The sequence below is a fragment of the Hippocampus zosterae genome, chromosome 17, assembly GCF_025434085.1.
Source record: "Hippocampus zosterae strain Florida chromosome 17, ASM2543408v3, whole genome shotgun sequence".
NCBI lineage: Eukaryota > Metazoa > Chordata > Actinopteri > Syngnathiformes > Syngnathidae > Hippocampus > Hippocampus zosterae.
In genome coordinates this window covers 11689944-11704536 of record NC_067467.1, presented here as the reverse complement: position 1 = coordinate 11704536, position 14593 = coordinate 11689944, and the positions used below count along the sequence as shown (strand labels likewise).

The following is a 14593-nucleotide window of genomic DNA, read 5'->3' as shown; positions in this document are numbered from 1 at the left end:
TGTGTGCTTTTTTGTTTAGTTTAGTTTAGTTTAGTTTAGTTTAGTTTAGTTTAGTTTAGTTTAGTTTAGTTTAGTTTAGTTTAGTTTAGTTTAGTTTAGTTTTGTTTTCAACTTCCCCTTGCCGCCACTGTCGTCATTGTCCCAACAATAAATGGGGTTGGCATGAATGTTCATTCATTTTCCGAACCGCTTTATCCTCTCAAGGGTCGCGGTTGGTGCTGGAGCCTATCGCAGCCGTCTTCGGACAATAGGCGAGGGACATCCTGAACCGGTTGCCAGCCAATTGCAGGGCACACACAGACGAACAACCATCCATGCTCACACTCACACATAGGGAAAATTTCAAGTGTTCAATCGGCCTGCCATGCATGTTTTTTTGGAATGTGCGAGGGAATCAGAGTACCCGGAGAAAACCCACGCAGGCCCGGGGAGAACATGCACATTGGGAGGCCAAAGCTGGAACTCTGTACCTCTGCACTGTGAGGTCGACGCGCTAACCACCGGCCCACCGGGGCCGCCGTTGGATAAGAAGAGTTGACACTAATTTGGCATGTTAAAAGAAAAAAGACAACAAGGAGAGTATAAAAGAGTCAAAAGTGTGATTTCAGGGACACAAGGGGGGTAAAGACAAGACCGCCACTTGATTCGGGACAAGAGCTCATCATGTAGACCCTCCAAACCTCTTAACATGGGTGTCCTCCTCATCCTGCAGCCCAAAAGGTTAGACTTACGCTCGTCCTTGATGAGAAAGAAACATAACTCTTCTCCTTCCTGCTCGAGAGCACTTAGCCTGTAGATCTGCATCAGCCTTAAAAAAACATCAAATCAAAAACAGCATCAATAAAAAGCATAATTTTGCTCACTCCCCACCCACCTCCCCCTCTCCCAGCTCTAAACTCTGTGACCTGCACAAATTCTATTCTGCTTCATTATTCAAGAACCCCTCAAAGATTTAAGATGCAGAGTGAAAAACCTTTTCTGCTGCTGGCTGTTGAAACATTCCATGTGAACGCTCAGCACACATTCAATATCGCAACCTCGCTTTGCCTTGTCTGTTCACATTTGAATGCTACGGCAGACCGGCGCTCCAGCCATGATGTCTTTAATAAATGAATCAATAGATGGATGGCGTCATTAATTGGCTCTACGACAGTTGAACCTGCAATTTCCCACCCTCACATTTACCTGTGGTGTGTTGCGGCTCAATGAAGATTGGCCGCGACTAAAACAGGGCTACTTGGGTCAATTTGGACCAATTTTCTGGGCTGTTATGTACAAAACAACATTTTTCGGGGGGAAGAGGGGGGGTCAAATTGATCCAATTAGTGGGTCGGTCCAAATTTTGACCCAAATTGTTTTTTTTTTGTGGGGAGGGGGGCGGGACCCAGCAGTTTGAAGGGTGTAGAATTTCTTCCCACTCCAAAAGCAAAACGGGTCCAAATTAATCCAACTTGGGGGGGAAAGGGACCCATCCACTAATCGGGTCAATTTGACCAAACTTTCAAAAAATTGGCGTAGTCCTATGAGGGTCAAAAATTGGGTCAAATGCTATTTAGATCAATTTTACCCAACTTTCTCGATTATATTGTACAAAACAAGCCAAAGTTGTGTCAAATTGACTCATAGCCCAAAGTTGTTTTTTCATGTTTGTGTTTAGTTTTTTTTTTTTGGTTTGTTTTTTTAACCCATCAGTGAGAAGGGTGTAGAATTAAAAGTCTGAAACCAGTTGGGTCTGTTTTTTAACACAATTTGGGTAAATAACGGACCCATCTGCTACTTGGGTCAATTTGACCCAAGTTTCTTTCTTTTAAAAATTGAGTCATTTTTGTATGAAACAACCCAAAATTGTCACATTGACTCTAGTGGAGTGATGGATTTTTGACTCGTACTGGGTTCTTTCTGACCAAAGTGTTTTCACAAAAGTGTGCCTGTGTGAGCTCCACCAGCATTGGCCTTTACATCTCCCCAGGGAGCTCTCTTTGAGCCACAAACGTCGCAAGCGAAATCCCTCCCTTCTACTTTGACTGATCAAAATGACCACTACTGACAATGTGGAGCGTCAATTGTTCCCCCGTGGCCCAGCTCCACGTCCAACCTTTCTGTGCACTTTCAAACACAGCAGAGAGAGACGCGAGATAGACTCGGACATCTTGACGATTGGGTCCCAAAAAAGAACAAAAAAACAGCGGCCTTTTATTTTCCTCATAAATTGAGTGTTGGGGTCGTCGTCGATAAAGCAACACATGATAGGATCTCAGAAGAAACGCGCGGCTATTTGATGGCATCCCCACACACTTCCTGTCACGCTGATTGGATTCTTGCAATCAGTCCGTGCAAATTAGAATCGGCTGACAAGCCATCCATCACATGTAGGGGGCGCAATGTGTTGAGCGGCTCCGCACGTGCCACTTGACACATTGTTCCGTCAATACGCTCGCAGACAATCTCATTTATCTTGCCGACGCAGGTGGAAGTGCCTGGGCGTGTGCGTGCGTGCGTGCGCGCGAGACGCACATTATAGGAACGTTCCGTTTTCATCAAATAGTGCCCCAGTAAAGGGAATTGACGGATTGTTGTGCCGCGGAAAAAGGGAGGGGGGGGGGGATAAAAATCCCAAAAATGTCTCACTTACTGACCTTTTTTAATCTGTGCAATTTTGATATTCATATCCAATACAATAACGTTGTTTATATAGCGATTTCACAACAGCTGTAGGTGGAACAAAGCGCTTTGCAGAACAGTTACCGGTAACATAAAATAACAAAACACAGTAATACAGCAACACCAGAAATTAACATTGCACACCGACTGTATTTACGCTTAAAATAAGATGAGGAATAATGTGCTTGTTTTGAGCGTATTAAAAGTGGATGTACAATCTAAAAGTGTTCATTGAGACTTTTGTCGTGCCATCTTGCATGCAAAAGGTCAAAGAATATTGTTCATGCAATTGACTTTTTTGGATACAGTACACCTGCTGTACGACAGGGGGCAGTAACCTCGAGCTACTGTACTTAGCTACTACGTGTAATTCATGCTTCCAGTTTCACATACACCCCCTCAAAATAATCATTTGGCTCAAAATACATTTCATTATGCTATTATTAATAATTGTCGATACATGCGAAGAGAGAAGAGACAAAAGAACAATGGGCTCAACAACAGCCGTATAGAAAGCAGTACCACACGAACAAGTCGTCCATTTCTGGAAATATGTCTATAAATGTAGACATTTAAAGCGTTCACTTCAACATTGCTCCGAGGAAATAACAATATCCCATCGTCTGTTGGCTACGTGCTGCCCCCTGCAAACACCGTTTGAAACGCTTCCAGCAGCATCCAGAAGATGGCAGCAAAGGCCTTTTCGACTGCAATCAGAGGAAACCGCAGGAGGGGGAAATGGAAAGAGAAGGAGGAGGAGAAAGAAGAAGAAAGAGCATAAGAGGGTGCGCTCCGACTTGAGTGCTCAACATTCTTTTGTTGTAACTTGCCGTGCTGCTAGTTTTTTAACTTCAGTTGTGTATGTGACAACTTCGAACAAGTACGTTCAATCGGTCGTTATGAGCTTGTTATAACCTTGAATTAGCTTCCCCCTCCCAGTGGTGACAGGCAGCATTGGAAGTTTTTGCTTTGGGATTTGACAAGTTGCGTTTGTGCGTAGCGATGCAGCCGAGCGGAAGCGGCGGCAGTGCCACGTGGGAAGGCTTGAGCTCAGTGTCCAAACAAGTCTATAATAACCCCAAGGTAAGGAGTGTACACACACTCACACACACACACACACACACAGTAACCATTAGTATTTAAATACTGTAACACAAAGTGGTAAAGTGGCCAAAATTGTACTCAAGTAAAGTCAGCAATCAGTTTAAAAATATTCAAATACTGAGTAAGTGGTCAGTAAACAGTGCGTGAATGTATAAAATTATATAAAATGGGAATTTGCAACCCATTTCCCAACCCTGATTATTTTTAACTAAAACAATGAATCCATTCATTTTCCGAGCCGCTTTATCCTCACTAGGGTCGCGGGGGTGCTGGAGTCTATCCCAGCTGTCTTCGGGCAGTAGGCGGGGGACACCCTGAACCGGTTGCGGGCGAATCGCAGGGCACACACACAGACGAACAACCATCCGCGCTCACACTCACCCTTAGGGACAATTTAGAGTGTTTCATTTACCTACAGTGCATGTTTTTGGAATGTGGGAGGGATCTGGAGTACCCGGAGAAAACCCACCCAGGCACGGGGAGAACATGCAAACTCCACACAGGGAGGCCGGAGCCGAAATCGAACCCTCCACCTCTGCACTGTGAAGCCAACTTGCTAACCAGTCATCCACCGTGCCGCCCTCATGCTCAACAAAATAGTAATAAGATGACATATGCAGGCAAATTGACCAACTGCATCTGTTTCCGCTGGATAACAGCGCAATCGTCTTTGACAACTTGAAAAATTATTTCTCTATGGTCATGTGATGGTATGGCTCAGTTTGATTGGCCAAAATTGAGTAAAGCATTGGAGTGCTTTTAGTTGCGCTCCAGAGTGCCAGCAGCTAGTACTTTGGATATTCTTCCCAAGCAACATCGTGACGTGCAGCACTTGACAGTTGGTGTTGACATTTGAACCCGACCACCAGGTGAGCCTGCTGATGAATTCGCGGGCGGCGCAGTACCTGAGCGACCACCCGGTGGTGGCGCTGGCCGTCATCTTCTTCTGCGCCTCGGCTGCTGTGCCCGTTGCACTCTTTGTGCTTTTTGCTGTGGTCACCATCATCATGTCAGCTATCGGCTTTCTTTTCTTTGAAGGTAACAAAAGTGGCCATCGGCTGGAAAAAATATATATAATTTTTACATACCTGTTTGTGTGTGGGTTTTTTTATGTGTTTAGTTTATTTGTACTGTTCAAATTCAAATTTGATGTGATTTTTTTCCATCTTTTTTTTCCATTTGGCCATTTTTGTGTTTATTATAAATGATTTCTTTCAAATATATTTGCTTATTTTTGTTGAATTTTTTTAATGTAAGGCTTTTTTGGTGGTAACTGTAACACTATTTTAAATGAATTTTGCATTTTTAATACTTTTACAATTTTTTAACAACATTTTGTTATTTTATTCACACCTCTGTATGTTTTTCAATGTAAAAATATTGTTTCTGTTGAATATATTTTCTCATTGTTCTTATTTTTCTTGTTCTTATTTGACTTTTTGGTGGTTAGGGGAATTGAAATCCTGCTTTAAATGCATTTTCTACTTTAAATATATTTTCTCCCTTCTGTGAGCCGTCACCTTACGGTGGTGGAGGACTTTGTCTGTCCCGATGATCCTAGGACCGAAGTTGTGTGTTTTATGCGCCTGGCAGGGTCACCCATGTCAAACAGATCCTAGGTGAGGGACCAGACAAAGCACGGCTCACAGACCCCATATGAAGAATAAAATTATTGGATACAGTTTTCCCTTGCCTGCACACGGGTCACCGGGGCCCTCCTCTGGAGCCAGCCCTGGAGGTGGGGCTTGCAACAGTTTTTTTCCCCCCAAATATCATTCCTTCTAGATTTTTATTCATGCTTTTTAGGGGAGCCACGGGGGGGGGGGGTTGAATGTAGCATTTGTTATTTTGTTGTTGTTGCTGTTGTTTGATCAATATTTTTACATTTGTATTTGTAAATGTAATTTCTGTTTAGGCTTCCTGCTGTTTGTTGGCGCCTTGAGTCTGCTGTGCACCCTGACGGGCTTGGCCTTCTTCTCCGTTGTGGCGTCGTCTGTGATGGCCGCCTTTTACCTCGCCATCTCCAACATCCTCAACTTCTATTACCCACACTTAGTAAGGGTACAGCACACAAAAGCTCAAATCAAATTGGGAGGGGAAGAGAGGGTGAGCTAGAGAGAGGCAAGGGGGAGAGAGAGAGTGTGAGAGAGAGAGTAACCCTCTGCTCCTTCTCAGCATTGTTGGATTTTCAGGCCACAATTGCAGCTTTGGTCAAGTTTGGCTTTTGTGTTGGTGGAAAAACAAATTTCCATAACACTTACATGAGGTGATGGCATTATGCAGCATTGGTACTGGCAAGTACTCAAATGAGCACGTGTACTCGTACTGTGTCTCCAAAAAAAACGTGTTCCTTTGCTGTTTGTGTCCACAGATGGAGAAAGAGCACGGGAAGGATAACGAGGACGATATGACGCAAAACACAACAGAATAACATTGCCACCGTGAATGATGTTTTTAATAAATTCTTGATGAAAACCTTTAATGCAGTTTTTTTTGTTGCAGTTTTATTTTTGTCCTCTATAGTCAGGATACAAAAAGGTCAAACCATGAAGATGAAATAAAAAAAGCATCAAATTGAGTGTTGACTCTGTTTTGATTTTTAAAAAATATATAAGTATATTTTTTAAATTGTCAATTTCATGTGCTCATTCTGAGGCCAGAATTTATTTTTTTTTGCTTTGAAAATCTAACCCTACTTTTAAAAAAACTATTTTGAAACTAATGGTAGTTCAAACCCCTAATTTCAAATCCTAACCCTAGTGTAAATCCCTACTTTGAAACCCTGAGTTTAAAATCCTACTTTTGAACTACTAATCCTTGTTTTAAACCCTAACGCTGGTTTGAAACTGAATCCTGCACCCCTAAACCTTGATTAACACCCTACCATGAAACCCAATCCTAAATCTGAAATCCTCTTTTGAAACCCAACCCAAATTTGATATACTCCTTTGAATCTCTGACCCTATTTTAAAACCCTCATTTCAAACCCCAACTATAACAATCCCTACCTTGAAAACCAAATTCTAATTTAAAACCCCAACTAGTTTGAAATCTTGGACACCTCAAGCCTTAACCGTCATTTAAAGACCTTATTTGAATGACTAACCCTAGTTCAAAACCCGAATTTCAAATACTCCCCCTGGTTTAAAACCCTACCTTGAAACCCTAATGCTAGTTTAAAATTCTACTTTGAAACATGTTTAATCCAACTTTCAGATCCTAACCCTGGTTTAAACCATACCTTGAAATTTACGGTAGTTTAAAACCCTACATCGTTTAAAACCCAAAATTCAAATCCAACCCCGAGCTTAAAGCCCAAATTTGAAACCCTAACAGCGATTCCTCATAAGAAAACTTTGAAACCCTAACCCTAGTTTAAAACCCTACTGTCTGTGTCCTATGTGTTGTGTTGTTATTTTTGTTATTTTGACTTCAAAATGGCACCGCAAGAGTGGCTGCCAGCAGCTCCTATATTTTGTTGTTCTACTTTTTCCTTTCATAACTTTGCTGCTGTGAATTGGGAATTTCTCCATTGCAAGACTAATAAAGGTTTTCTTTCTTATCTTATTTTGAAACCCTACCCTTTACTTTGAAACACCCAATTTGAAAACTTTCACCGTAGTTTAAAAAACTACCTTGCAACTTTAAATTCTCTACCTTGAAACCCTTAATTGTGATGCAATATAGTTGTGACATCATCAGGGTAATTATTCAAGTTAATTATTTTAACTTAAAGATAATGGACAGGACCAAACTTAAATGTTATCACGGTTATAATTGACATTTGATTCCTGACATTTTTTATATTTCCAAGTTTGTGTATTTGTGCCATCAATAAATCCATCCTAGCACTCAGTGGCGATTCTCATAAAATCTTTAATGGAGGTGAGATCATGCAAAATAAAAAATAAAAAAAAGTAAGAATTCAAAAAGCATCCCAACCCTGGAGGAGTAGCCAACTGCAATTCCATTTTGACAGCGTTTCTCTTCAGCTGTTCATCAGCGAGATGAGACAATTTGACACTTTCAAAACACCGTGATCGCAGTTCAGACAAAGTGGTGACAACAAAAACAACAACTCTTAACTCTGTCCTCCTAAAAAAGATTTGGCCTTTTCCTTTCAATTGGAAACCTATTTGTTGGGCTTTAAAATAGTTGTCAAAGAGGAGAAATGTATGAACTAATATGTATACAAAACGAGAGAGAGAAAAAAAAGAAAATACAGTGAGCAGGAGGATGTGGTTGTCAATGAGGCACTCGTACACTTTTTTTGTTTGTTTTGCTTTAGTCAGACTGTACATTTGTGCAGATTTCCTTACAGAGAGTCGCCCTATTTGTGAGTTTTGTTTAAAAAAAAATAAAACGGACATGGCAAAAATAAAGTGTATGCACCTCACGTGTTGAGAGAGAAATGGAGTAAGAAAGAGCAAGAGCGAGGAGAAAAAAAAGCCTTTTCTCCTACTGGGCCAGCAATGAAAACGAAGTTTAAGGCAAAAACTTTGAACACACAAATGTGATGGTGAACTTGTTGGAGCGACGTTTGTTCAGCTACGGCGTTGGTTGCCGCGCGCCGCCGGCCGTCGGCCAGTAAGAAGACTCTCAAGTGTTTGTTTTGTTTTTTTCCCCCTTCTTAATGGCGGCCGACTCGCTGCGCCATGAGGTGTTATCTCGGCGCAAGCGGGTCGAGTCCACTGACGGGGACTCCGCGTGGGTCTTACGCCGGAAGGCTCAGCTTCTTGCCTTTCAACACTGAAAGCAAGACACAAAGCATGCAAGCGGGAGTCGAATTATTAAAAGAAGCATTTTGGGAAAGGATGCGATGATTTTCTTGTAATCACATGAAACTATACAGTGGTTTGAAACCAAGTGAGTGGTTTAGTCCAACTTATTTTTCATGACATTATTTTCTCGTATCCATTTAATATTAGTCTTTTCTTCAGTTTGAAACAGTGCAATACAGTCAAACATCAGTTTGCGTCCATAATCCATTCCAGAAGGCTGTTCGAAAACCGAAATTGTTCGAAAACCGAAACCACGCTCTTTCAAAAAAAATAAAAATTAAAAAGTTTATTGTACACGTCTGCTCACAATGGAAAGCGACACGAGGAAGCGTCATTTCCTCGTGTAAGGAAGGCGAGAGGAGTCAAGTAGTGCATTCAAGTGCGCTCAGTTTGGTCGAGAACCCAAATTTGTTCGTCATCCGAAGCATAAAAAACTCTCAATTTTGGGCCAAAAACAGAATTGGTCGAGAACCAAGATGTTCGAAAACGGAAGTTTGACTGTATTTAAAAATGTAAATAAAAAAGAATATACATATATGTATATATTCCTTTTTTACGGGAAGACCCTTTTCGGTTAAAATTATAATCATATTATGACTTGAATTTTGTGTTTCTATGACTTCATCGTTTTTCTATTGCATTTTACCTTTTCGCATGCTCTGGCAAAGAATTGCACGTTAGAATATGTCTTTGCGTTGTACGTGAGAAGCATTTTGGTGGGAAATGTCACATTTCTATGAAATGACACAGCAAATTCTTTCTAGACGTCAACGGGCCGACAGAAACACGAGCGGCTCAGTTGGGAGCGATTGGATTTGGACATGCCAATTCCCTTTTCATCAATTACGCCTCTTGCATATACAACGTTTGCTTTGTGGCGTCTGCGGGTTTGCGGTCGGTCTCTTTTCAGAAGAACAGAGGTCAGTCTGTGCCGAAAATCCTGACCACACAAGAACATCGACCTGCTGACACCCCGGATACGCCACGGCGCAACTCCAACAAGACTTTGGGGGCTTATTCTCCCTCCTCACTAAAATGGCAAATGATCCATCAAAGATGGGGTGTGATTTGGCGCCCTCTGGCGGTGAACTGATATAACGCCCCCCAAGCTTTGAAGCGATTGCATTTTGAAGCATGCGCACGTGCCGCTGAGAAACGACACTTGGCATATCTCTACCACCATATTCTGCGGAGGTGCAACCAAGAGGATCGCAAACGACTTCTCTTTGTCCCTCGAGAGACGCAGTAAAGTCATGGCATTTGTTACACGCGCTGAAGTTTTCATTTTGAGGAACCAGATTGGCCAAGTTTGTCTCTTTCGGTTATCCGTAGCACAAAGATGGCGGCACAACATGTCCGCATCCTTTAAAATGAGGTGGGCCCTACGTAATATAATTCGCCATTACTTCACCGGGAATTACATTTTTTAAAAATGACATTGATGAGATGGAATACATATTTATTTGTATAGTATTGAAATCAATTGTGTTTAGTTATTTTTTTCCTTTTAAATGAACTGTGAAAAATCAACACATTTTAAAACTCTGTCCCTTGAACCCTGACACAAAATGTGTCATCCATTTTGGGTCATTATTTTGTAGAACGCAAGTTCAAACTCACTCATGGAAAACAAACAAATCAGAATGTACAAAAATATTAAGATAGGCTATGCAAGAAATGCAGTCTTTTTTTCTTTTTTTTACAGGACGACATCATATTTCAAGAGTTAATTAGTTGTATTGCACAGTCAAATTGGATTTTTTTTAAAATAAAGTGAATAATGCTGTAGTATCAAGAGTGCAAAGTATGTCAACATGATTGAACCTAAATGATATATTTTCTTATTTTAACCAACATATAAAGATGTAAAAACTCCAAGAAAATGTGGTAATTTGCACAACAGTGGAAATAAATTAAGTTTATTCTCAGATTATTCAGATTTTGAGTTGAATTTATTACAAAAAACATATGTATAAATGTTAGAAGTAGCACTTCAATCTCATGACATTCAGACTCTTTTCTTGTAAAATGAAAACTTCTCTGATCTTGTAATACTTTGATGTTGATGCTTTAAAATTATTGTTTGAATCGCATATTATTTTTACAATGTGTGCTTGTTAAATAACTTTGTATTGCCCCCTTTATTTCTTCTCATTTTACTCTCAAAATATTCAAAATTTTTCCTTCAGACTTTATCATACATTTTTTCTTGCAATTACTTCAATGAAGATTACCAGCTTTGTTCCATAATTTTTTTCTCTCATGCTATTTAGTCTTTTTTTTCACTTTTTTTTAACTCGCCTTCCAAAAATAAGGGCCCATGTGTTTTTTTCAGAAAACAAACAAAAAAATATTGCTGAATATATTGTACCGGTATTTATTTATATTTTCATTTCAAGGGTTGAATTGAATGACCTGTTTAACTGAGGATGGAGTTGATTTTAGCAGCGGTGGCAAATCATCATGAGGAGATGTTAAGGCAAAAAAAAAATTGGGGGGGGGGGTGAAAACATGAACTAGGCCATTATTTTAAAAGGTTGACAATTTGTTTCTTAAAATCCCAACTTCAATTACGGTATGTAAAATTGCGTCCCCGAGAAATGATAAATAAATCAGGAAATATTATGACCACTTATCATAAGATTTTTTCCCCCCCAACAGGCTTTATGTACCCCAAGATACAACGTATGAGGAAATTATTGTCGTTGTTTTCTGAATGACTTTTAGTCAGTGATGCACTTCTTAACATTGGAGGCGGTAAGGGCGGGAAAACCAACCTTTGGTGACATAAAGGTAGAAGAAGTCGCAGTAGAGGACCGTCTGGACCACGCCGGCGACGATGGCGATCATGTCAAAGAAGCCCTCAAAGTAGAAGCGCCAGATCCAGTTGAAGAGGTAGAGGGCTCGGTACAAGCCCAGGCAAAACAGGTAGTGGGTGGTGATGGTTTCCGCCTCGCCCGTCTTGCTGATCATGAAGAGCTGCGGCAGTATGGCCACCGACTCCAGGTAGATGGAAAACGTCCACAGGATCTGAAAACACACACATAACACCCATAGAGATACACGTGTTCCACGCACACTTGCGACTCACTATTCTCAGATTGTCATTGTTGAAGGGGAACCGATCCTCTGATATTTGCTGGCTTCAAGTTCAGGCCAAAGCACTGTCTAATATTAAAGTAGTGTTATATTAGCGCCCTCAAATATACAATTTATTTTGCAGATGAGTTTTTATATTTATATATTAAAAACAAAAACTGTAACAAAACTGTAACTGTAACAAAAACAAAACTGTATTGCACTCCCACTGAAACACACCTCAAGGGGGGAAAAGTCATGATTGATGAGCACAGACAGACCCCCGACCGGGACCACCAGGAACTCCACCCTGAAACTGTCGTGATTGCCATCATAGGTGGCCCGGAACTTGGCGTAGATCAAGTAGACAGTGGCGTACGCGCAGCCGATGTAGATCACCTAGAGAGGCGAAAGGTAGAATTAGCTCTAGTGCACGCTGGCACACCTTAGCCTAGATCGCTGGAAACCAGGAAACAAAACTGTTTTTTGTCATTGTTTCCTGTTCACATCAGCAGTAGTCAGTGACTTTCTACCTGCCGCCCATTGTTTGCAAACAATATGAAATGGACTGTTTGTGCGCCTTACCTTCATGAACGTGTTGTAGAGCGAGATGAAGGAGGTGAGCAGGTCCAAGTAGCGTGTCGTGAACACAATCGCAAAGAGGATTTGACTCTTTCCAGAGATACCTTCGCAAACAAGCACAATGATGTTGACGATCACGTACATGGTAAGACAAGAGTTAACAGCAGTGATTGGAAACATCATTCAAAACAACACCTCATGAGCAGTGCCACCTCATGGAATTAGGGATGTAATAATGACCACAGTCCAGACAACTCAGTGCATCCTTTCGTGGATCTTGATTTTGGCTCATCATTTTTTGAAAAGGGGCTTCAAATGGATCAAGGGTGAGGTTTCATGCCTTAACGTGTATCTTGTGTTGGCATGTATCGTGGTGGCACCCTTTGTTAAAAGGACCCACCTGAAGCCAATAATGTTCAGGGTTACCAGAAGAGGGATGCTGATAAGACACCTACCTTCCAAAAAGGAGTAACAGAATAAATACATCCACGGAGTTTTGTATATAGTCCGCCACATGTCATAATTAATTGCCTGGGTCATTTTTCAATATTTTGGAAGACGAGAAAAAACATTTGTAGTTATTGTGTGTATAGATAGATAAACAAAAATCTCAAAATGGGTAAGTAAGCGAAAGGAAAAACACCCAATTTAAAAAAAGGCCAATGTGAGTTCTAAAAAGTATTGAAGATTGAAAAACGACTTGGGCAATTATGCTGTATGTCCGACTATTTATTTATTTATTTATTGTGTGAGAGGTCTTTAAAATAAACTACTTTAGGTTCTCTCTTTTAAAATATCCACCTAAACGGTGAATTTGAAAGAAAAAAGAGGATTGACAATTAGCTCCTACTCGCTGTTACTAGACAAAACGTTCTCCACTTGTCAGGTCAGAAATCAGAAGCCCATTTTCAAAAACAATGATCTGTTATGGTGCAACCGAACAGCACACTTTGTTGTGAACGTCTCTGACCGATTAGAAATCAACGTCGTTCGTTTATTGACAACGTAAAGAGGGAGGTGGCGTGTTAGGCTAGGCTACTAGCGACTTCCGTAGCGCCTTCGAGAGCGCCACGTCAGACGCCAGACAAAAAAAATCGAAAATCGAACCTCAAACGATCGGCGTGTGAAGAGAATGTTATTAAAGAAAAAAAACCCAGCAGCACAAGATGCAATATTAGAAAGTGTAGACCTGTAACTTATGCAATTATGTATACATTTGACTTAAAAAAATGATGACAATAGTAGCCACGTAGTAATCGCGGATTAGCTAATGTGTTTACTACAGCAAGTTCAACGCTTATTCATCAATATATAAAGTGCATGTACATTAACATCACTAAAATAGGGACTAAAGTTAATGTCCAGTTTTTGTGGTAATGTTATTATCAGTTGTGCACGTCCAGCGTGCTAGTCATTTCCTCACATGAATGAATGGTGGGTCACTAGCTTAGTTAGCAGCTAGCTCAACAAGCGAAACAAGTAGGTGATCTTTTTTTTTCACCTGCACCTGACCAATATGCTACTTTTTATGATATAATGGATGGATCCAATGTGGTTTGAACTCACCTGCACACGACCTGCTTTTCCATATCTTCAGGAGCAGGATGATGATGGCTGCCAAGTGGGAAAGGTCTCCTGTCAGGCGGAACACGTTCATGGTGGCAAAGTTTACGGCCGAAACGTCAACTTCAATTGACTTCCTCCTCTAAAAAGTCGACAGTCTCCTTTTGTGACCTCTGGCGAGCCCGAATTGTCCCGTTTCGCTGAACAAGCAAACGGATCGCGCGGTGCACTCCGGCTTGAGAATATGGCGAGTATGCAGGTCGACGTGGAAGGGGGCGTAAACACAACACGAAAACGATTTGCGATTGGACATGAACTTTGACTGACAAGGCAACAAGCGACGCCCAGGAACTGCGTGAGTGACATTACACCCGGGTGGGACCAGGGACCAGTCAAACTGAAATTAAAATATCTCCCTTTTTAGTACGGGAGCGAATTGCATTCAAAATTTTTTTTATTGTTTTGAATATAGTTTTTTGGAATTTTCTGTTTCATTAAATATTTTTTTCAGAATTTCTTTTTAAATATTTTTTTCTGTCTTTAATAAAGCATTCCGAAAAAAATCCATTGTCCTGTCCCTAGGTGTGAGTGTGAGCGCGGAGGGTTGTTCGTCTGTGTGTGCCCTGCGATTGGCTGGGAACCAGTTCAGGGTTGTCCCCCGCCTATTGCCCAAAGACAGCTGGGTTAGGCTCCGGCATGTCCCGTGACTCTTGTGAGGATAAGCAGATCAGAATATGGATGGATGGAGGAACATTCTTTACACATGACTTAATTAGTTAACATATATCCATCCATTTTCCGAACCGCTTGATCCTCACTAGGGT

At 41.1% G+C, this 14593-nt stretch overlaps 2 protein-coding genes across 2 annotated transcripts; one reads left to right on the top strand and one right to left on the bottom strand.

The window, feature by feature from the left end:
* Window positions 1-3393: 3393 nt before the first annotated feature.
* Window positions 3394-6343, top strand: LOC127590126 (lipid droplet assembly factor 1-like). Its single transcript, XM_052049569.1, has 4 exons — window positions 3394-3744; window positions 4635-4803; window positions 5681-5820; window positions 6137-6343. The coding sequence occupies exons 1-4, from the start codon at window positions 3664-3666 to the stop codon at window positions 6194-6196; spliced, it is 450 nt and encodes a 149-aa protein (XP_051905529.1). The 5' UTR covers window positions 3394-3663; the 3' UTR covers window positions 6197-6343.
* A 1278-nt stretch (window positions 6344-7621) lies between these two features.
* On the bottom strand, window positions 7622-14045 carry kdelr2a (KDEL endoplasmic reticulum protein retention receptor 2a). The gene is made up of 5 exons (XM_052049563.1): window positions 13773-14045; window positions 12210-12310; window positions 11865-12023; window positions 11324-11576; window positions 7622-8514 (listed from the first exon to the last, which is right to left on the bottom strand). The coding sequence occupies exons 1-5, from the start codon at window positions 13861-13863 to the stop codon at window positions 8480-8482; spliced, it is 639 nt and encodes a 212-aa protein (XP_051905523.1). The 5' UTR covers window positions 13864-14045; the 3' UTR covers window positions 7622-8479.
* Between the last annotated feature and the right edge of the window lie 548 nt (window positions 14046-14593).